The 22,866-nt window shown below is 43.3% G+C and overlaps 2 protein-coding genes across 4 annotated transcripts; one reads left to right on the forward strand and one right to left on the reverse strand.

The window, feature by feature from the left end:
* Window positions 1-205: 205 nt before the first annotated feature.
* On the forward strand, window positions 206-16,969 carry mbd2 (methyl-CpG binding domain protein 2). Of its 3 annotated transcripts, XM_069514340.1 has the most exons (8): window positions 3,219-3,317; window positions 3,404-3,575; window positions 4,244-4,395; window positions 7,051-7,191; window positions 7,392-7,482; window positions 7,560-7,737; window positions 9,821-9,947; window positions 16,383-16,969. In XM_069514340.1, the coding sequence occupies exons 2-7, from the start codon at window positions 3,527-3,529 to the stop codon at window positions 9,936-9,938; spliced, it is 729 nt and encodes a 242-aa protein (XP_069370441.1). In that variant the 5' UTR covers window positions 3,219-3,317; window positions 3,404-3,526; the 3' UTR covers window positions 9,939-9,947; window positions 16,383-16,969. The 3 variants fall into 3 exon arrangements, with proteins under 3 accessions (XP_069370439.1, XP_069370440.1, XP_069370441.1); XM_069514338.1 differs by lacking the exons at window positions 3,219-3,317; window positions 3,404-3,575 and adding an exon at window positions 206-983 and having other exon boundaries at window positions 4,236-4,395; XM_069514339.1 differs by lacking the exons at window positions 3,219-3,317; window positions 3,404-3,575; window positions 16,383-16,969 and adding exons at window positions 206-983; window positions 10,312-11,896 and having other exon boundaries at window positions 4,236-4,395.
* Window positions 16,970-18,368: 1,399 nt separating this feature from the next.
* On the reverse strand, window positions 18,369-22,310 carry lyz (lysozyme). Its single transcript, XM_020104438.2, has 4 exons — window positions 21,910-22,310; window positions 21,459-21,617; window positions 18,677-18,755; window positions 18,369-18,599 (listed from the first exon to the last, which is right to left on the reverse strand). The coding sequence occupies exons 1-4, from the start codon at window positions 22,034-22,036 to the stop codon at window positions 18,533-18,535; spliced, it is 432 nt and encodes a 143-aa protein (XP_019959997.1). The 5' UTR covers window positions 22,037-22,310; the 3' UTR covers window positions 18,369-18,532.
* Between the last annotated feature and the right edge of the window lie 556 nt (window positions 22,311-22,866).

The raw sequence follows: 22,866 nt of genomic DNA on the forward strand, positions 1-22,866 counted from the left end.
GTGTCTGCTCTTCAGGTTGAGGTGGTGAAAAGTGAGAAAAAGTTATATCCCTACTGAACCGTGACAGTGAGGAAACAACAAGGAGCAGAACATGGTGACTATAGAGAGTCAGTGGAGCCTGATGCTTCACTGTGCTGCTAGAGAAGAGAGATAAAGAGGGAGACTACAAACATGGAGAGAACAGAGAGAGTGAGGGAGACTGGATCAGACACAAGATTTAATATGAGTCACACTCCGGCAGGGGGCAGCAATGCACCCTAACGTTAGTTGCCAACCACCAGTGGACCAAGAAGAGGAGAAGAAGAACAAGCGAAAGCTGTAATCATATTTAAAATTAAAGTTTTAAATGAATAAAAGCAAAATACGCTCGATGAAAGATGAAACTTCCTCTTCTTCACTTTCTGAGAGGAAAATAACAACGTTCTTTAAATGTGGCCTTGACATCTCTCGGCTTCCGTAGATTTGATATTTTACACCTGAGTGATACATCTTCAATGAGAGACGATCTCTGAGAGGGCACGAGCACAAGAGCGCGCGCGCGTTTGTGTGTGCGTGTGTGTGACGTCACAGCCTGCCGTTGGTCGAGCTCAGTTCGGATCAGTTCGGATCAGTTCGGACCCGCCGGTCTGTCCTCCGGAGAGAAACGGATCTCAACCCGCCTCGTCCCGGTTCTGACCCGGGAAACTTCTGACCCGAGACAAGTGACAGGAAGCTCCGGCGGAGGGAGGGAGCCGCTGTTCTGTCAACGTAACGTCCGTAACGTGAGTGTCTGCTCCGGCTGCTGTTCACCGTCTGTCCGGAGCTGCTCCACCGGGGACAGACACCGGGGACAGACACCGGGGACAGTCACCGATCAACCGGTCGATCGCTTAGATGGAGAGGAAGAAGACGGACTGTCCCGCTCTGCCGCCCGGATGGAAGAAGGAGGAAGTGATCAGGAAGTCCGGGCTGAGCGCCGGGAAGAGCGACGTCTACTACTACAGGTACTCATCGATCAGTCACCGATCAGTCACCGATCAGTCACCGATCAGTCATCGATCAGTCACCGATCAGTCATCGATCAGTCACCGATCAGTCACCGATCAGTCATCGATCAGTCATCGATCAGTCATCGATCAGTCACCGATCAGTCACCGATCAGTCACCGATCAGTCATCGATCAGTCATCGATCAGTCACCGATCAGTCACCGATCAGTCATCGATCAGTCATCGATCAGCGACCGGTGATCGATCTGTCCATCTGAACTTATTGATTGGTTTCCTCACTGACATCATCAGTTATCAGTTTATATTGAGAACGTGTGTGAGTGTGTGTGTGTGTGTGTGTGTGAGAGAGAGTGTGAGAGAGTGTGTCAGAGTGAGTGTGTGTGTGTGTCAGAGTGAGTGTGTGTGTGTCAGAGTGTGTGTGTGTGTGTCAGAGTGAGTGTGTGTGTGTCAGAGTGAGTGTGTGTGTGTCAGAGTGTGTGTGTGAGTGTGTGCGTCCACATCAGAGTGTGTTTGTGTGAGTGTGTGTGTGTGAGTGTGTGTGTGTCAGAGTGTGTGTGTGTGTGTGTGTGAGTGTGAGCGTGTGTGTGTGTGTGAGAGAGCGTGTGTGTGTGTGTGAATGTGTGTGTGTGTGTGTGTGCATGTGTGTGTGTGTGAGAGAGCGTGTGTGAGTGTGTGTGAATGTGTGTGTGCATGTGTGTGTGTGTGTGTGCATGTGTGTGTGTGCGAGTGTGTGTGTGTGAGAGAGCGTGTGTGAGTGTGTGTGAGTGTGTGTGAGTGTGTGTGTCCACATCAGAGTGCAACATTATAATTTAAATATTAACAGTTTATTTGATGATTTCAATAATTCATTGATATTTAGATTTGTGTGTTTTCAACTGTTAACACGTGTTAACACATGTTACAGGACAAACACATGTTAAAGTTTGTTTACAGGACAAACACACATGTAGAGTCTGGTGTCATCCACAAACCATTTGATTTAATACTGGGCCTCTAGTGGTGACATCACAAACACGTCTGCAGAAAACTGCTGCTGTGTCGTTCATGTGAGAAACTCTGGATTTTAGCTGGAGGTCATTTCTGAAACAGCTTCACTGTCTTCACTCGTTTATCACAGAGTCTCCACACAAACACAAACCAACACACAAACAAACAAACAGACAAACAAACAGACCACATTCTGTTTATCTCTATTTGCATATGAACGCAGATAAACGATGTGTTAAATGTGTTTTATCTCTTTATCTCTCACATGGAAACCAACGCTGCTCAAACCTGATCGGTCAAACCTGATCGGTCAAACCTGACCCAAAATTGTGTCAAAGGTTTTCATTACAACACATTAAAACCCAAATGATGAATCCGTCCATACTGTCTCTGTGTGAGGCATCATGATTGACAGCTGGTTACTAACGTGTAACCAGGAAGTGGAGAAGTTATTTATCGTCAGTCATCACTTGGTAAATGTCTCATTCTGCTGAAGGTCGTTAGACAGCTACACTCCTTTCTGTCAAGAGACTTCATTACAGAAAAAAGCTTTATAAATCAGATCATAACTTTAATGTAGCTTCTTGAAGTTATAAATTCAAGTATCCTTGTATTTTATATACGATCTTTGCAGCACCACCTTTTTATTATTTGAATAAAAGAATCCACTCAGGTTTACAAGGGACACTTTGATAAAACAGATCTGATGAAAATCACTATTAGTCCTTTATATCAAAGCGCAATAATAAATCAAACATTATCAGTATTGATAAACCATCTTCTCAGTGGATCTGGCTTCACTTTTATTTTTCCTCATGATTCTGGGTCTTCGTTCGTCACTGTGAGACAGCAGAGGAAATGGTGTCTCTCCCGGGGCAGGTCTGTGGCGAGGCCATGACGCAGTAGAGCCGTCGGCTGTTTTCAGAGGCTGCGTTCACTTCCTGTTGATCTGTGTCGAAGGCCACGGCTCCACCAGATTAACAGCTCAGTCAGAAACATCCTGTCGACTCCTGGACCTTTAACATGAAGCAGGCGGTTTACTTTCAGTTTGTAATGTGACTCATCACTTCCAGTAAAGGAGACCAGTCAGCGGGTCGACTTACTGGAACAGCAGCAACACCCTGCTGAGCTTCTGCTCAACACACGTTTACGACCTCATGCTGCTTCTCAGGAACTTTGTTCAAAGACACAGAATCAAATCATCGAAAATATTCAGGGTCAGAGACTCTGGCTCCAAAACATCAGATAAAGAAAGTGTCATAGAGCAGGAGCAAGAAGAAACACACACACACACACACACACACACACACACACACACGCACACAGACGCACACACACAGACGCACACACGCACACAGACGCACACACAGACGCACACACACACGCACACAGACGCACGCACACACACACACGCATACACACACACAGACGCACGCACACACACACACGCACACAGACACACAAGCACACACATGCTGCTGACCTACATGTCAAACGCAGCTGAACGACTGCCTCTGCTCTTGAGTTTCTGTCTTTGTGAGGACCGGTCTCATGTTTAGACGCTTCGAGGCCTTGAGGACGTGTTTTTTTAGGGTTAAAGGTCAGAATCAGACTCAGGATCAGTGTTGTGTCATTGACGGACCCGCAAGTACAGAAGTAGAGATCTGTGTGTGTGTGTGTCTATGCAGAGGAATTGTTTGTCATGTGGTGTCGTAGGTGACGGACACTCTCAGAAGCTTGAACTTGGCATCATGGGAGTTTAAAATTAGGACCAGTGAATTAAAGTCAGCACAAAAACTAGAGTTTCGACTGTGGAGCTTTAGTTTTACTTCAATAACAAAATGTTATTTTCTTTCATTTAAAACTATCAGATTTATATTATTCATCAACTTATTTTATCTGTCTGACGCTCTCTGTCCTTCTTCCTTCCTTTTTATCTTCCTTCCTTCTTTCCTTCCTTCCTTCCCTCCTCCCTTCTTTCTTCCCTACCTTCCTTCCTTCTTTCCTTCCCTCCCTCCTTCTTTCATTCCTTCTTATCTTCCTTCCTTTTTATCTTCCTTCCTTCTTTCCTTCCTTCCTTCCCTCCTCCCTTCTTTCTTCCCTACCTTCCTTCCTTCTTTCCTTCCCTCCCTCCTTCTTTCATTCCTTCTTATCTTCCTTCTTTCCTTCCCTCCCTCCTTCTTTCATTCCTTCTTATCTTCCTTCCTTCCTTCCTTCCTTCCTTCCTTCCTTCCTTCCCTCCTTCCATCCTTTCTTCCAGTCCCACAGGAAAGAAGTTCAGGAGTAAGCCTCAGTTGTCCCGTTACCTTGGCAACACTGTGGATCTGGGATGTTTCGACTTCCGGACGGGGAAGATGATGCCGGGGAAACTGCAGAAGAACAAACAGAGGCTTCGACACGACCCGCTCAGCCTGGCCAAGGTAACGCGGAGGGTTCACACGTCCTGTGGTCGTGTGTGTGTGTGTGTGATCAGATTATCAGATTAACGCAGGTCTTCCTGCAGCAGGTTGACACTTCAGCAGGTCATCTGACAAAAAGTTATTCACTACATAGGAAGAGAGGATAGAGTGGGTGTAGCTCCGCCCACCGCCACCTGAACACGCTGTCTATCTTCTTCTTCTGCTGTCATTATTGATGCAACTGTTTATATCATGGCTGCTGTGCTGCTGTTACTGCTTCAAGACTCGGTTCTCTTTTCTCAGACTTGAGATTTGTGTCGATCCATGTCAACGCTCCATTGAGACTCTGTGGGGGTTTGATTCAGACTCGTCTCAGGTCTAATGGTCTTTAAGGAAACCAGTCGGAGTCCAGTCTGAAAATCAGAGACGAGCCTTGACAGCTTTTAGAGTTTGAAATGTCTCAGTCGTGTTATGACCTGGGGGCTGTACTATGAAGGGAGGTTCCTGGCTTATCAGGGTAAGTTCAGGTGTAACCTCGTGACGTCAGGAGTAACTTAGTGTACTTTGTTAACCGGTGCTATAAACAGGGTTAGGTTTAACCAGAGGTCTGACACGATTCCTTCTGCATCATTGAATTCTGTACTTTTTGTTCTGCTCATATGACCTTTGACCTCTTTAATTCATATTTGCAAAGATCAAAACAGAGGTGACAGTTTTTATATGTGGATCAAGACCGACCACTGGAAAAGGAGCCTTGTACATACTTTTGATTTATACAGTATAAATATGTGCTGAAGTCTTTATATCAGAGCAGCACAGCCTCCTCCCACACACACACACACACACACACACACACACACACACACACACACACACACACACACACACTCACACACACACACACTGTAAATGAAGACATGACACGTCCTAAAGTGGCTCCCTGGCCCCCTGGTGGCTGGATGCTCATAAACCTCCTCCATGTTAGCAGAAGGGACATGGACCAGAGATAAATATGGTTTCTGTCATTTCAGTTGGTTTTTATCACACCAATGTTTTCTGATCAGTTAATTAGAATAAAAAACGGAGACGTCATGATTGACAGCTGAGACTGACCTGTGATTGGTCGAGAGTGTATATGGGCCGGACCTCACTGCTAACACTGATTTCCCAAACTGTTAAATGTTCTTGTTGATTCAGCGCGTGAGTGTGTGAGTGTGTGAGTGTGTGTGTGAGTGTGTGTGTGAGTGTGAGTGTGAGTGTGAGTGTGAGTGTGAGTGTGAGTGTGTGAGTGTGTGAGTGTGTGAGTGTGTGAGTGTGTGTGAGAGTGTGAGTGTGTGAGTTAGTGAGTGTGTGTGTGAGTGTGAGTGTGAGTGTGTGAGAGTGTGAGTGTGTGAGTGTGTGAGTGTGTGTGAGAGTGTGAGTGTGTGAGTTAGTGAGTGTGTGTGTGAGTGTGAGTGTGAGTGTGTGAGAGTGTGTGAGTGTGTGAGTGTGTGAGTGTGTGTGAGAGTGTGAGTGTGTGAGTTAGTGAGTGTGTGTGTGAGTGTGAGAGTGTGAGAGTGTGAGTGTGTGAGTGTGTGAGTGTGTGAGTGTGTGTGAGAGTGTGAGTGTGTGAGTTAGTGAGTGTGTGTGTGAGTTAGTGAGTGTGTGTGTGAGTGTGAGTGTGTGTGTGAGTGTGAGAGTGTGAGTTAGTGAGTGTGTGTGAGAGTGTGAGTGTGTGAGTTAGTGAGTGTGTGTGAGAGTGTGAGTGTGTGAGTTAGTGAGTGTGTGTGTGAGTGTGAGAGTGTGAGAGTGTGAGTGTGTGAGTGTGTGAGTGTGTGAGTGTGTGTGAGAGTGTGAGTGTGTGAGTTAGTGAGTGTGTGTGTGAGTGTGAGTGTGAGTGTGTGAGAGTGTGAGAGTGTGTGAGAGTGTCTGAGTGTCTGAGTGTCTGAGTGTGTGAGTGTGTGAGAGTGTGAGTGTGTGAGTGTGTGAGAGTGTGAGAGTGTGAGAGTGTGTGAGTGTGTGAGAGTGTGAGTGTGTGAGTGTGTGAGAGTGTGAGTGTGTGAGTGTGTGAGTGTGTGAGTGTGTGAGAGTGTGAGTGAGAGTGTGAGTGTGTGTGTGTGTGAGTGAGAGTGTGAGTGTGTGTGTGTGTGTGTGAGTGTGTGTGTGAGTGTGAGTGTGTGTGAGAGTGAGAGTGTGAGTGTGAGTTGTGAGTGTGAGTGTGTGTGTGTGTGAGAGTGTGAGTGAGAGTGTGAGTTGTGAGTGTGTGTGTGTGTGTGTGTGAGTGTGAGTGTGTGTGAGTGTGTGTGTGTGTGAGTGTGAGTGTGTGTGAGTGTGTGTGTGTGTGAGTGTGAGTGTGTGTGAGAGTGTGAGTGAGAGTGTGAGTGTGTGTGTGTGTGTGTGTGAGTGTGAGTGTGTGTGAGTGTGAGTGTGTGAGAGTGTGTGTGTGAGTGTGTGTGTGAGTGTGTGTTCATGCTGTATTGACAAGGTTTGTGACTCTACATCATGTTGCTGCTCTTCACACATCATTACATGTGAGTGCTTACAAACACACACACACATTTTCTCTCACGTTTAGGTGGCACAGACCATGAAGGAGTTAGGGAACAAAGAAAAGAGTGAGGGAGGGGAAGGGAAAGGAAGGGAGCTAGGAACAAAGAAAAGAAAAGTAACATGTCACACACTGTGTTTGTCGTCCAGGGAGGAAAACCAGACCTGAATACAGCTCTGCCGATCAGACAAACAGCTTCCATCTTCAAACAGCCCGTTACCAAGGTTACAAACCATCCCGGAAACAAGGTGAAGACGGACTCACAGAGATCGTCTGAGCAGCCAAGACAGGTGACACACACACACACACACACACATATATCTTCACATGAGAAACAAACTACAGAAAACAGAATTTTGTCAGTTACGCTCAGCTCTACTCTTATACTCAACTCTTAGACATACTCTGCTCATATCCAGGTTGATTATTTTAATAGTGAAAAGATTTCCATGCTCGAATGTTCAGAAAACACTTGTTTGTCTGTCTGCAGCTATTTTGGGAGAAGAGGCTGAAAGGTCTCCGGTCATCAGACGTCACAGAGGAAGTTCTCAGGACCATGGACTTGCCCAAAGGGCTGCAGAGTACGTCTCTCTCTCCAACACCATCCTGAACATCTGACCAAGCTCCACCTCTTCACCTCTGACCTCTCTGTCGACAGGTGTCGGTCCAGACTCCAGCGACGACACCCTCCTGTCGGCCATCGCCAGCGCCCTGCACATGAGCTCTTCTCCGATCACGGGACAGATGTCTGTGGCTGCAGAGAAGAACCCGGCCATCTGGCTGAACACGTCGCAGCCGCTCTGCAAAGCGTTCACCGTCACTGACGAACACATCAGGTGAGGAACAGAGCTCACACAGTGGATATTTCCATTTATGTTTGTGGTTAGCTGACGTCAACGTATCTTCTGAGGGTCCTGGTAAAAATTCATGACATAAATAGTTTGAAAATACAGAAACATGTCAGACTTTTTAAAATAAACTTTGATGTGAGTGAATCCAGCGGCGTGAGAGAGAGAGAGATTTGGTCAAAGTAGAAACAGAAACCAGGAGCTTCCATTCTAAAGATTGTATTCACATGTAGAGATCATGAGTGTTCAGCTCTGAGTATCAACACATCACTTCACTCCTGAATGAAGTATAAATCCAGGAGAAGTGTGAACACAGAGGATCCTCCACTGATTCACTGGGAGTGAGTCGGGGTTGACACAGAAACGTTATTTACGTGTAGAACAGGAAGTGATCACAGGAGAGTTAATGTCAGGTGTGAACAGAGGAACCCATGACTGGATCTGTCAGGATGTGAACAGCGTCTGTATCTGGTTTCAAAAATAAATGAAAATCATGTGGAACGTTTCTGCAGAAAGTTTTATCCTCAGTCACTGACTGTGTTCCATTGTCCTCCTCTAATCTGACAGCAGGGGGCACTGTGAGCACACACACACACACACACACACACACACACACACACACACACACACACACACACACACACACACACACACACACACAGAGTGTGTCCAGTGGGGAACATCTGGTTGAAACCATTACAGCAGACTCACTGGAATATATCACTATATTCTCTCTCCTTTCTCCTCTCCTTCCTCTCCTGTCTCCTTCCCTCTCTCCCTTTATTTCTTCTCTCCTTGCTCACCCTTTCCCTTCATTCACTCCTTTTCTTCCCATCCTCTCTTCCTCTCCTATAATGTTTCCTTATCTCCTAATTTATTTTGTCCTTCCATTCTCCTCCTCACCTCTCCCTAATTAAGTCCTTTCCTCCACTCCTCCTTCCTCCTTTATATCCTCCCTCCTTCTTTTCTCCTTTAAATCCTTCTTTATATCCTTACTTCTGTTAACTCTTCTGTCTTTCCTTCCTGTAATATTTCCTTCCTTCTTCCCTTCTTTCTTGTCTTTATCCTTCCTGTAATGTATTGTTTTTTTCCTCCTTCCTTTGTTTTTCCATCTCGTTTCGTTTCTCTGCCCCCCTCTTCTCGGCTCCTATCTCCTCCCTCCCTCCAGGCTCTTCCACCTCCTTCTTTTCTTATCTCTCCCCTCCATTAATTTCCAATTCTCACCCTCTTCCCTCCTCCAGCTGAATGCGCGTGTCATCCTAAATTGCTCTCATTCCTCTCCTCACCCTCATCCACCTTTTCATCTTCTCTCCTCCTCTCTGTCTACCCCTCCTCCTCTCATCTCTTATTTTGTCTGTTTTTAAATGTTCCAATTTATCTTTAGTTTCTTTAACAGGAACAAATGTCGTTGTAAAGCATGATCCTGTCTTTCTTTCTGTTAATCCAGGTTCCGTCCGATTCTGTCTCTCTTTCTTTCTTTTATGTCTTTTTGACAAAAGATGGTTGACATTTTCTGTGATGATAAACAGAAATAATCGAGATCACCGTGACCTTCTAACACGCTTCAGATACAATTTTCCTCAATAGTAACATAACAACAGTGTTTTTATATGATATATATATATATGGATTCTTTTATATTGATATATTGATACATCAAACTACTATTACTTCAATTGAAAGGAAAACTGGTCGGTAAAATGTCCCATGAACCAATCAGCTGTTAGATAAACAGCAACTGATCAGATGATGTCGCATGATGTTTGTGTGATGTCAGAGCTGAACAGAAATCTAAGAGATGTGCGGCGATCGGACGAGTGTGATGTCATCACAGCCACAGTTTGATGAATATTTTCTTGTTCCAGTCAGATTCAGTGAGGTTGATAAAATGTTGTTTTATTGAACAGTGTGTTTATCACGACATTAAATCAAAGTGTGTGTGTGTGTGTGTGTGTGTGTGTGTGTGTGTGTGTGTGTGTGTGTGTGTGTGTCTCTGTTTGTGTCTCTGTTTGTGTCTCTGTTTGTGTGTCTGTTTGTGTGTGTGTGTGTGTTTATGTGTGTGCTTGTTCAGGGAGCAGGAGCTGAAAGTGTACCAGGCCAGGAGGAGCCTGGAGGAGGCGCTCATGGCCGACGGTTTGGCTCGGGCCACTGAAAATACCCGGGAGCTGTTAGAGGGGAAAACGGCCTGAAGACAGATGGTGAGTCGGTGAAATATTTTAACAATGTACATGTTTATATTAGAACCCGACTAGTTTATCAGGATCGTGTTTGCTGATATGGAAACTTTTTATTTTACAGAATAAATAATGTAGAAAAAAAGTTTATGTTTATATTTTATGGAATAAAGATATGTTTATTTTCTTAATTCAAGTTCAGATATTTTTTTAAATTTGTGTTTCATTTAAGTTTATGGTTAAATTGTATCATATTAAACTTAAATTATATTTATTTGGTCATAAGAACATCTGAGGGATAAATTGGTATTAGAAATGTCTTACTCTCTAATATCAGTATCCACATCCATGAGTCCATCTCAGTTTATTTTCCTTCTTATCTCATTAGATCTCATCCTGCAGTTTGTAAAGTTGTAAAGAACTGAGAGTGTCCCACGACTTTAACATGTCCACCGTGCAGATGGAATAAAATATGCATCATGTTCTCAAAGAGCAGATCAGCTCCAGATAGGATCAGAGACAGGATAACATAAGCCAGTTGTCATGGTAACTCAACCTGCTTTCAGGTTAGCTGAGGTGCACGTCACTCAGAAAACGAATGAGAGGAAAAGAAGGAGATGAAAGATGTGTCAGAGTAAAGAGGGGAAAGAGAAGTCACGGTGAAGTGATGAGATGGTTTACAAACACTTTACGTCATCGAACCTCTGAGATTTACAGCTTCATGTTCGCTGCCTGATCAGAGACAGTTTGACTGAAACTACTGAGCCAGTAATCTATAGAACTTCAGAAGTATTTAAAACTGAACATATGAAGTCTGAACATGTTCCTGACATGTTCCTCACATGTTCCTGACATGTTCCTCACATGTTCCTCACATGTTCCTCACGAATGTCCGAGTCAGTGTCTCTGGACTTGTTCTGGATCTTCTCCTGCAGCCTCTAGTAAAACATCTGTATGTCAGAGTGAGTCCATGAGAGAAAACATCTGGAACCTTCTCAGTGAGCGAGTGGGCGTGTCTCTGAGGTTTCTAACACGTGACGGACGTGAAACTGAAGAACACAAATGTCTCAGGATGAAGAAGAGGAGCCGGACACGTAGAAGACGAAGACGTCCACTTGGAAAGACGAGGAGGTTCCAGATGTTTTGGTGATGAGGGCCGACGCCGTGTGGACGAGCTGTAAACAACAACACTGATCTTTACACAGTTTAGACGCCTAGTCCCGCCTCCTGCTGCTCTACAGGCTCCGCCCCTCACCTGAATGTCCGCACATGTTCCTGTTGTTGTGAACGAGTCGACAATCTGCTACACACACTGACTACACAACATGACTACACAATATGTCTACACAACATGTCTACACAACATGTCCACACAACATGTCCACACAACATGTCTATACAACATGTCTACACAACATGACTACACAATATGTCTACACAACATGTCTACACAACATGTCCACACAACATGTCCACACAACATGTCTACACAACATGTCTACACAACATGTCTACACAACATGACTACACAAAATGACTACACACAACATGACTACACACAACATGACTACACACAACATGACTACACAACATGTCCACACAACATGTCTACACAAAATGACTACACACAACATGACTACACAACATGACTACACACAACATGACTACACAACATGACCACACAACATGACTACACACACTGACTACACAACATGACTACACACACTGACTACACAACAAGACTACACAACATGACTACACAACATGACTACACACAACATGACTACACACAACATGACTACACAACATGTCTACACAACATGACTATACACACTGACCACACACACTGACTACACAACATGTCTACACAACATGACTACACAACATGACTACACAACATGTCTACACAACATTTTACACAGCTCATGTGTGAAAACATTGTAGTCATGAGTTACTAAAACTTGACGTGAACGACTCTGAGCTGTGTGTGTGTGTGTGTGTGTGTGTGTTTCTCTGTGTGTGTGTGTGTTGAATGCTGATTCTCTGCGTCTGATTGAAACTCAGTCATGCAGCAGACTAACACACTGTGTGTATGTCTGTGTGTGATTGATGGGCTGTGGGCTTGTTGTGTGTGTTAATATGATGTGTGTGTGTGTGTGTGTGTGTGTTACAGTTGCTTCGGTAACTTATATTTCTCTGTACAAACAAACTTGATTAAAAACATTTAGAAGTCCACACATCCCTCCTCCATCCATCATCCCTGCTTCCTCGCTGCTTATCCAGGTCAGGGTCGCCACGGCAACATGAGGCAGAGTCCGCCAGACTGCAGAGATAATATTACTTTGTTTGAATGAATCTGATGAAGTGATGATGTGTCACAGACTTTTATTTAGGTTTAAATTGCAAAATATCCCAAAATATCAAACCTTAGTTATATTTCTTTGTCATGAAAGTTTAATAACAACATCTTCAGAATCATTGATCGTTTTTAAATCGGTATCTTTTGGTCAAGTTATTAGAGTTGGAAATGTTTTGCTCCTAATGATCGGTGTCCGTGTCGAGCTGTACTGAACCTGCAGCTCAGACGGTAGCATCATCACTACCATCTGACATCAGGGCTGCGTTGAGCTCAGTGTTCAGAGGAAACAAGTCGTTCAATCAGGACGAGCTGCGAGACACAGTTCTGTCACAACATGTCGTCCACATCCAACCAGGATCTAAAAGGATGACATCATCATGTTCCTCCTCTCAAAGGACAAAAAGACATTCCCAGTGATGTAATCACTCCATTATATTGACCATAGCGCCACCATCAGGACACACTTGACTGGTAATGCTCTAAGAATATGTTGTTTGTTCTAATGCTTCCATTATATTCTGTGTGTAAGTGATCCGTCATCTGTTTTCAACCCAAACTGCACTTTGTGTGTGTGTGTGGGGAGGGGGGGGCTGATGTTTCCTCTAAGAGCCGATTAACAGGGACGTTTTTTTTAAGCGCATTTGTTTTGTGAGGAGAGAAAATCTTCCATTAATGCAGATTTATGCAGATTGGCTGGATGGAAGTCGTTTGGGCGAAAAGAGCCGCTGAGAGTTGAGGAGTGATTACTAATGGGTTTTTATAGCTGGACCAGAGAGAGAGAGGGCAGTGGCCTGTGTGTGTGTGTGTGTGTGTGTGTGTGTGTGTGTGTGTGTGTAACAATCATTTTAAATCCTTGCAGGAATCTCAGACTGCTCGGTTTGTTTCCTGCTGCCATGAGTCGAGGTGCCGCTTCCTGTTCATTTATTTATGTTGGTTTTCTGGCTGAGTTGATTTGGTCTCGTTCTCTTTATGTTTCGTTTTGGAAACATGAAACAGCAGGTGTCAGCAAACCCCTGGTGCAGTTGTTGAAATATTATTTTACTTGTAAAAGTGCTGTACTTTGTGAATTTTGCTGTTAATTAGTAAAATCAGGAAAATATAAATTTGCTACATGAACACAAAACACAGTCAAACATTTTTTGAAATAGTGATGATACTGAACATCAAGTGTAAATACAGATCGACGATGAAATGAAGCTAAAGTATCTCAGATACGAACGCCGCCCTCTTGTGGTGACGTCAGTTACAGTCTGTGCAGTAGTGATGGGGATCCATGATCTTTGTCGTCACCTTAGGGAACCGCCATGTTGTCCATCTTCAACTACATTCATGGTGCTGAGACATTTTACAACTCTTCCTCCTGAGGAATAGAGGAACAGGATAGATTTAAAAAAAAAAATGAAATCAAAATTAAGATTATATGAAAAACCAGAACTTTAGACTAAGCAGCGTTTATATGGACTTAAACATCTCGTCATTCACTTGACTCTACTGTGCTTTGCTTTATAATCTATAATATGCAATGATTTGTGGATCACTTCAACCTGTAATGACCCTCATTCATTCAATCAACCTTTATTCATACGGATGGACGCAGGATGTGCACAGGACAATTCAACAACATGTCGACAAACAAACGTTTAACTTGTGAAACACAAGAACAAACCTCATGACAACATTAGAAACATTCATTGTCGACGGCCCAGGATCAAATACACTATATAGACAAGGTATTGTGTCACCTACACATTACACCTTGAGGAGCTTTTATGACTTATTCTAAATCCAAAGGCATTAATATGAGCTGTAGCAGCTTCACTCTTCTACACGACTCTGGATTGTGTCCGTGTGAGTTTCTGCTCCTTCATCCAGAAGATATTTGTGAGGTCAGACACTGATGCTGGACCAGAGGGCTCAGACTCTATGTTCTAGTTCAGTGATGGGGTTGCGGTCAGAGCTCTGTGGAGCCAGTTCAGTTCTTCAACACCAAACTCACCCGGCCGAGCCTTTATGGACCAGAGCAGAGTCCTGGAACACAACACTGGTTCCAAACAAAGGTGAAACCAGAGAATAGAACCATAGAACTGTGTGTTTGTGGGAATGTCCTGGTCAACTGAAGCATTAACATTTAACTTCACTGGAACTCAGGGTCCAACCAATGGGACTGAATGAAATACCTGAGTTTGATGAGGTGTCCCAATGCTTTTGTCCATATAGTGCATCTTTTAAAATTAGCCAAAGTATCCGTGGATTAATATTCAGATCCTGCACCAAAGAGTTTCAAACATTTAAAGACCTTTTTACCTCCAGCTCTGTTCTAAATTTAGGAACTTTTTCTGTCTGAGATGTGCTGCTGCAGTTAAGAAATGTTCAATGATGTGAGGAGCTGTTTCCTTCTGTCGTCCAGGACAACCTCAGCAAATTCAAATACACAACATCTAACGAGTCAGTGAAATCACCACAGTCCACACTGGCGTCGGCCCTTATGACCAAAACATCTGGAACCTCCTCGTCTTTACAAGTGGACGTCTTCGTCTTCTACGTGTACGGCTCCTCTTCTTCATCCTGAGAGATTTGTGTTCTTCAGTTTCACGTCCGTCACGTGTTAGAAACCTCAGAGACACGCCCACTCGCTCACTGAGAAGGTTCCAGAAGTTTTCTCTCATGGACTCACTCTGACATGTTACAGATGTTTTACTAGAGGCTGCAGGAGAAGATCCAGAACATGTCCAGAGACACTGACTCAAACATTTGTTCTCACATACAGAACATGTGAGGAACATGTGAGGAACATGTGAGTAATACGTCAGGAACATGACTGTGGGTCAGTTCAGGTCTGAAGACAGCTTAAATGTTGTCATATGTGGTACTGTTCCTTTAAATCTGAGTTGAAACTTTACACTGATCCCAACACACAGGCGTGTGCGTGCGTGCGTGCATGTGTGTGTTGTTATGATTAGGGGGAATTAAGACTGATTAACACATTGGACACATGGAAACAATAAAACATTCAGATTCTCACTCAAACAATAAAAAACAAAACCAGTGACACAGTGTTCTCCCTCTGCCACACTGAGGGACTCACAATGGCACAGAGGACAATGAAGGATTAACAATGGGGCAATTTGAAGGAAAGGAATCCAAATGAAGGATCCTTTCTGAATCCCTAAAGTAGGATTGTCATAAATAAGGGATTCAAAATGTAAACATGGAAGAATTTAAAATGAGGGATTTTAAAAACGATGATTGGTCAAAATACTAAATATTCAAATAACATCATGAATATTTCAAATAGAAAAGGAAATGGAGGGTATCAAAATGGCACAGTGATGCATTCAAAGGAAACCATGAGTTGTAATTATTCAAACGACATATTAAAGTTTTTAAGATGAAAATGGTGAAATGAAGGATTAACCTGGAGAAACAACCCCCTCAGTGAATTCTGATGTTTTCATCACGGCAGCGTTTTGTTGTAAACGTTGGCGTCAGTGTGACACAGAGAGAAGGAGGATGTGGAAATATTTAATCTCCCTCAGCGTGAACGCTCTCGTGTCATCTGCATAATTAACCTGTTTCCTGTTCAGACAAAAAGGCGTGGGCCGACGAGCCGCCCTGATTGGCCCCGCCCCGCTCGTTAATGCAGCAGGAGGTTTAGAAGGGTTAATGGAGAAGCTAATAATCTGACGGAGGCTCTCCACGTTAATGAGACGTTTTTTGACCAGAGTCTGATGTTTGTTGTTCAGCAGGTGAAGGTTTGAGCTGCAGTGTTTTCTGTATGAAGTCTTTTTATTACGATGAGTTTAACGAGCTTGTTTAACGAGCTCGTTTAGAGCCGCAGGAGCCTCACTCCTACATCCACTTTTTATATGTTAGTAGAAGATATCACAGTATATCAGAGGGCTCATTAACACACAGGTACTTTTATACTGACCTTATTTATTTTCTGACATGAACGGAACCACTTTCTGTTCCTGAAATGTTCAGCAGGTTCTGTATGTGAGAACACAATCGTACATTTTCTGGAACTTTTGACTGTAAAATATCTGGAACACGTCAGAGTACAAACACAGAATTGTTGATCTCTGTCTCTCTCTCCACAGAGTTCCTCTGTTCACCAGCCTCAGGTTTATCATCATCTTTATCTTAACCCAGATGACAAACCTAAACTTAAACCTGACTGCTTCAGCTTCGTTTGAAAGAAAGCTTGTGATGATGTCACACTGAACACGTCTGTCGGCTTCTGGAGACTAAAGTGATTTTTCTAGAGCAACAACAGGAAGCACCAGCAACGACTAAAGTACGACAACAGGAACAAGCAGCAATAAGAGAAGATCTTCTTCGGCTCAAAGCTTTTAATCCTCTGTGGCTTCTTATCTCAACTCTTATCAAGGTCAACGCTGTCTTTTCTTTTTATTTAATGCAGATTGAAAATATTAATAATAAAAAAGAAAAACAGACGTGACGCTCTTATCGAACCCAAAGAAAGTCAGGATGCAAACTGCTGGACAGCTTTTGCTAACTCTTTAAATTTCATATTGTTTGTGGTGTCATATTATCGTCTTCAGGGGTTTTGATTAAATGATTAAATTGAAAATAGAACAACAGATTATTTAAAACAGATTTTATACCTGAACTTTCAGTACGTGTACATTTCTTTGACTGGAGGAAATAAACAGTTATATTCACACTCGTGTGTCAGAACCTTTTTAAAATCTGCTGATACAGAAATCAACCGACTGTCGAGTGTTAGAGAAGAAGTCTGTGGGTTTGAACCTGTGAGGAAAGGCGGTACGATCATGTGAATCATGCAGCACACGCTCTAATAATTCTGCTCTCAGTGTAAAGATGTGATTTATTTTATGACGTTCGGCTGAAGATTGCTGTGATGATTCATGATAGAATCTGATGTATTTATTCTCACACTTTAGAAAAGTGAGTTCAGAAAACTCGGCATTAGACATTAAAATCATCTTTTCACACGAATATTGCTTCAGTCAGTTTTCACAGATTCTGCAATGATCAGTACTGATATTTAGGGTCAGAGCTAAGAGCACGACTCCAGGGAACCTGAATCATCTTTTTAGTCATCGTGACATCGTCATGGTCCCTGAACACATCATTTAAATGAAGCTGTCTGACACATAGTGGGACTGAAGTGTTTGCTGTGTGTGTCGGTGCATTGACCATCATGATGTTTACGTCAGAACCATCGCTTCACACCATTCATTTGTTTTTTAATCCTCCTCAAGTCCAATAAAACGTTGTGTCTCGCAGCTCGTCCTGATTGAACGACTTGTTTCCTCTGAACACTGAGCTCAACGCAGCCCTGATGTCAGATGGTAGTGATGATGCTACCGTCTGACCATGTGTTTTTTGTGTCTTATTTGCGGAGCTTTGATGAAAGGGCCAAAAGGAGGTGAGAACTATTAGTTGAATTTTTCTGTCCCTCTGTCAGCCCCCCCCCCCCGCTCCCCCTAGTAACTTAGGTAACTTTTGTTTTAAAAACCAAGATGGCGCTGAACAAAATATCAAAGTAAGGCTTCAGAGCAGCAGCTCACAGACCAACAGGTGACGTTATGTTCTGTGTCCACATACTTTTGACCATGTGGTTTATTTTATTGTTCATTCAACATCTCTCCACATTGTTGTGAAAGGTCCCCAGAGGATGAACCTTGTATTGACTCTGACTTTTCCTCAGCCTCACATGAAACTGTCCTGTTGAGACTCGCTGGTTAAATCATCTTGTTGTTTGCTCCAGATGTTGGACTCTGTGTGTCTCCTGATAATCTCCACTGGGGCTGAATGTGTCAACGGAGTTTCTCCTTCCAGCGTAAATGAGTGAGCTCATGTGAACATCATTATCTGTTATATGAACCTCCCACCTTTACAAGAACACTGTGGGTTTATACCTGCACAGATGTGTGTAGTTGTGAGTGTGTGTTTGTGTCCTGCTCACGTTTCAATGGTTCCATCAAACAGTTTCCACTGATTCTTACTGGGAAACAAAGGTGATTTTATAAGAAATGAATAAAAGGAGCTGGTCTGGGTCCAGAAACCAACGTGGTTCAGTCCAGAGACTCTTGACGTTGACAGAGGAATCAGCTATTTATTCAGATTTTAATAAGCAGGAACAGGTTGAACTCAGTTCAGTTGAATGAAGTTAAGACTTTAGAAAAGATTATAATTCACTTGATTGAAGAAGAAACTGTCTGGAGCTTCAGAATCACTGGAGATGTTTCAGATGTTGCTTTTACAGACCACATCCTGCCAGATAGGACGACAGGTCCTGGCCCTGACAGTGCTGACGCCACGCCACCCTGAAACCACACAGAGGGACATCACTCATCTGTCAACACGGGATGTGAACACTGTCAATCATGTGATCAGGTCTCACCAGGCTCCGATCCCGTTTGGATCCTGGACCACTCTTTTGGCACATTTGATCGCCACAATGACATCATCAGTCAGAAGCTCTGTGGAGACACACAGGACATTGTTGAGACACCAGAGTATCTGAAGACAAAGTGAGAGACATCCGAGTATCTGAAGACAAAGTGAGAGACATCCGAGTATCTGAAGACAAAGTGAGAGACATCAGAATATCTGAAGACAAAGTGAGAGACACCAGAATATCTGAAGACAAACTGAGAGACATCCGAGTATCTGAAGACAAAGTGAGAGACATCAGAGTATCTGAAGACAAAGTGAGAGACACCAGAATATCTGAAGACAAAGTGAGAGACATCTGAGTATCTGAAGACAAAGTGAGAGACATCAGAATATCTGAAGACAAAGTGAGAGACATCAGAATATCTGAAGACAAAGTGAGAGACACCAGAATATCTGAAGACAAACTGAGAGACATCCGAGTATCTGAAGACAAACAGAGACATCCGAGTATTTGAAGACAAAGTGAGAGACACCAGAATATCTGAAGACAAACTGAGAGACATCCGAGTATCTGAAGACAAACTGAGAGACATCCGAGTATCTGAAGACAAAGTGAGAGACATCAGAATATCTGAAGACAAACTGAGAGACATCCGAGTATCTGAAGACAAACTGAGAGACATCAGAGTATCTGAAGACAAAGTGAGAGACATCAGAGTATTTGAAGACAAAGTGAGAGACACCAGAATATCTGAAGACAAACTGAGAGACATCCAAGTATCTGAAGACAAAGTGAGAGACATCAGAATATCTGAAGACAAACTGAGAGACATCCGAGTATCTGAAGACAAACTGAGAGACATCAGAGTATCTGAAGACAAACTGAGAGACATCCGAGTATCTGAAGACAAACAGAGACATCCGAGTATCTGAAGACAAACTGAGAGACATCCGAGTATCTGAAGACAAAGTGAGAGACATCAGAGTATCTGAAGACAAACTGAGAGACATCCGAGTATCTGAAGACAAAGTGAGAGACATCAGAATATCTGAAGACAAAGTGAGAGACATCAGAATATCTGAAGACAAAGTGAGAGACATCAGAATATCTGAAGACAAAGTGAGAGACATCAGAATATCTGAAGACAAACTGAGAGACACCAGAATATCTGAAGACAAACTGAGAGACACCAGAATATCTGAAGACAAACTGAGAGACATCCGAGTATCTGAAGACAAACAGAGACATCCGAGTATTTGAAGACAAAGTGAGAGACATCAGAATATCTGAAGACAAACTGAGAGACATCCGAGTATCTGAAGACAAAGTGAGAGACATCAGAATATCTGAAGACAAACTGAGAGACATCCGAGTATCTGAAGACAAACTGAGAGACATCCGAGTATCTGAAGACAAAGTGAGAGACATCAGAATATCTGAAGACAAACTGAGAGACATCCGAGTATCTGAAGACAAAGTGAGAGACATCAGAATATCTGAAGACAAACTGAGAGACACCAGAATATCTGAAGACAAACTGAGAGACATCCGAGTATCTGAAGACATCAGAGTTTTACAGAATGAAGAAATATGTCTCTCAGGAGAGACACTGAATATAAAACAGGAACAGAAACTTTTCTTTTTGTTTCAGACAAACAATAAAATGAAGATGAACTTCTCCTTTATACGTGCTGATAGAAAATCACTGACTGTCTTATCTTAGATGCTACAACGTGTATGGAAGAGACAATTAGCTGAATGTTAAAATACGGATGAAATAATCCAGTTAAAATACAGGTTAACTGTTGTGTTTTGTGCAGTTTGTGTTTTCATGCTGTGGCCTCAGTCAAACCCAGTTTGAAAGAGTGAAATGGTGTTCGCCGAGTGGTTGGGTGTATAAGTGAGGGGAGGGTGAGTACAGAGCGCTGGTGGATGGTTTTGTAGAGTGGGCCGGTAAAAATCATCTGCTTCCGAATGTGGCCAAGACCAGGGAGGAGGAAGAGGAGGTTTCACAGCCACTGTGTATTCTGGGAGAGGATGTTGTGACAGTGGAGGATCACAAGTACCTGGGCGTCCACATCCACAACGGACTGAAGTGGAAAACATCGATGTTGTCTGCAAGAAAGAATGAGCAGACTATTCCCTGAGGAAGCTCAGATGTTTCAACGTGTGCAGCCAGATGTTGGAGATCTTCAGTCAGTCTGTTGCAGCCGGTGTTCTGTACTTTGCTGTGGTCTGCTGGAGGAGCAGCCTCGGAGCCGGTGACACCAACAGACTGAACCAGCTGATTCAGAAGGCTGGCTCCGTCACTGGCTGCAAACCAGACTCTTTGGAAGTGTTGGTGGAGAGGAGGACACTGAATAATCTCTTATCCATCATGGACAATCAGGACCACCCTCTCCACCACCTGGTGGACAGACAGCGGAGAACCTTCTCCAACAGACTGCTTCAGCTCCACAAGGACAGATACAGGAAGTCTTTCCCACAGCAATAAGACTGTACAATTCCCACCTCTGATAGTACTTGCTAGTACTTACTGCTGCAATAACAGTCAATTATTTATTTATTTTGCTCATATTATATTCATACTCATTTGACCACATTTGGTAATATTTATATTTAGTCATGTCAAATACCGCACCTTGTCTTTTGTGTCTTACTCTCTGTGAATGTTGAACTGCTGCTGTTCCCAACTGGGATCATAAAGTTCCTCTATCTATCTAAATGGTTTGAAACGGTGTGAAACTGTGTTTGGTTAGTTTGGTTGTGCTGGTTATTCACTGACCACTGCATCTGATGTTACAGGCGTTAGAAGTGGGCGTCTGGCTGTCGTTACACCACCAGCGACTGTTGATCTGGAAGATGCCGTAGTCAGTGGATCCATCAGTGTTGTGGTTGGTGGCTCTGGTGTTGTAGTGTGACTCCCACTCACTCAGACAAACCCCTGAAACATCACAGAGCAACAACAACTGTTTATGTTGATTCACCGAATGATTCTTTGGTTCAGACGTAAATCAAGACGGACACATGTCCACTTTCTCCCACTGTAAAAACATGAAGCCAAAATATCTACAAGCGCTGCCATCTTGTGTTGACGATGCCCCGCCCATACGCCATTCGGCGAATCATGAGTCAGTCTCAGCTGTCAATCATGACGTTGACTTGAACAAACAAAAAGGAACTACCCAAGTGTGATGAGAACTACATCTCTCATCTAACATCTCGTCTGCACTTACAGTTAGCCAGACTGATGCCACGGTAACCATCCATCCCCTGATTTCTCAGCAGTCGGGCCCATTCACAGCGTTCGTAGACTCGAGCGTTGGCCACAGCCACGAGGAGCAGAACCACCAGAGTCCTCATGATGTTTCTCTGATTGTCTCCACAGCTGCAGCTACTCAGTGACTTTTATACTGGACGAGCTGTGTTTGGTTTCAGGTTCGTTATCACAGTGGAACATGTGACGAGAAGCACAAGATCCCAGTTCAACTTCAGCTGTGATAAAAATAACAGTAAAACTACTGGTTCCTTCTTTCAGTAAGAGGTCAGTTTCCTGTAAACACAGTTTCACTCTTTCACTGTTTCTCCTTGAAGTGAATGTGTTGAAACATTTACTGCTTTGTTGTGTACATGATCTGACAGACAGGAAAAGATTTAATTTCTTATTTCTTACCCCTAACCCTTTGTTGGACCTGCTCAGGCCCACTGTGGCCACTAGAGGGCCCAGACCAGAGCTTGTCCCAGAAGACAATTAGATTTTTTTTAATTAAAGGGACCACTTTCTGCCATGGACCATGTCTCTCCAAGTGGACGTCTTCATCTTCTACATGTAAGGCTCCTCTTCTTCATCCTGAGATATTTGTGTTCTTCCAGTGTCGCATGAGAAACCTCATCAACACGTCCACTCACTGTGAATTTTCCATCGACCTGACAGTTTTGTTTAAAACTGACATTTTCTCTGATTACATACGATGTAAAAAATGACACAGAAGCCGATGTGACCATGTGGAAATATAAAGTTCATTTTGACTGATTGAGTTCATGATGCTTTGTATTTTTAATAATTTAATAGTCAGAGTTTGTTAAAGTTAAATTAGAAGAACAGGAGCTTCAGTCCACAGCTGCAGACTCAGTCCTGATTTCCTCAGCTCCCTCACTGGTGAGAAAACAGATCCTGGATTCACTGAATGTGT

Source organism: Paralichthys olivaceus, chromosome 18 (genome assembly GCF_024713975.1).
Source record: "Paralichthys olivaceus isolate ysfri-2021 chromosome 18, ASM2471397v2, whole genome shotgun sequence".
NCBI lineage: Eukaryota > Metazoa > Chordata > Actinopteri > Pleuronectiformes > Paralichthyidae > Paralichthys > Paralichthys olivaceus.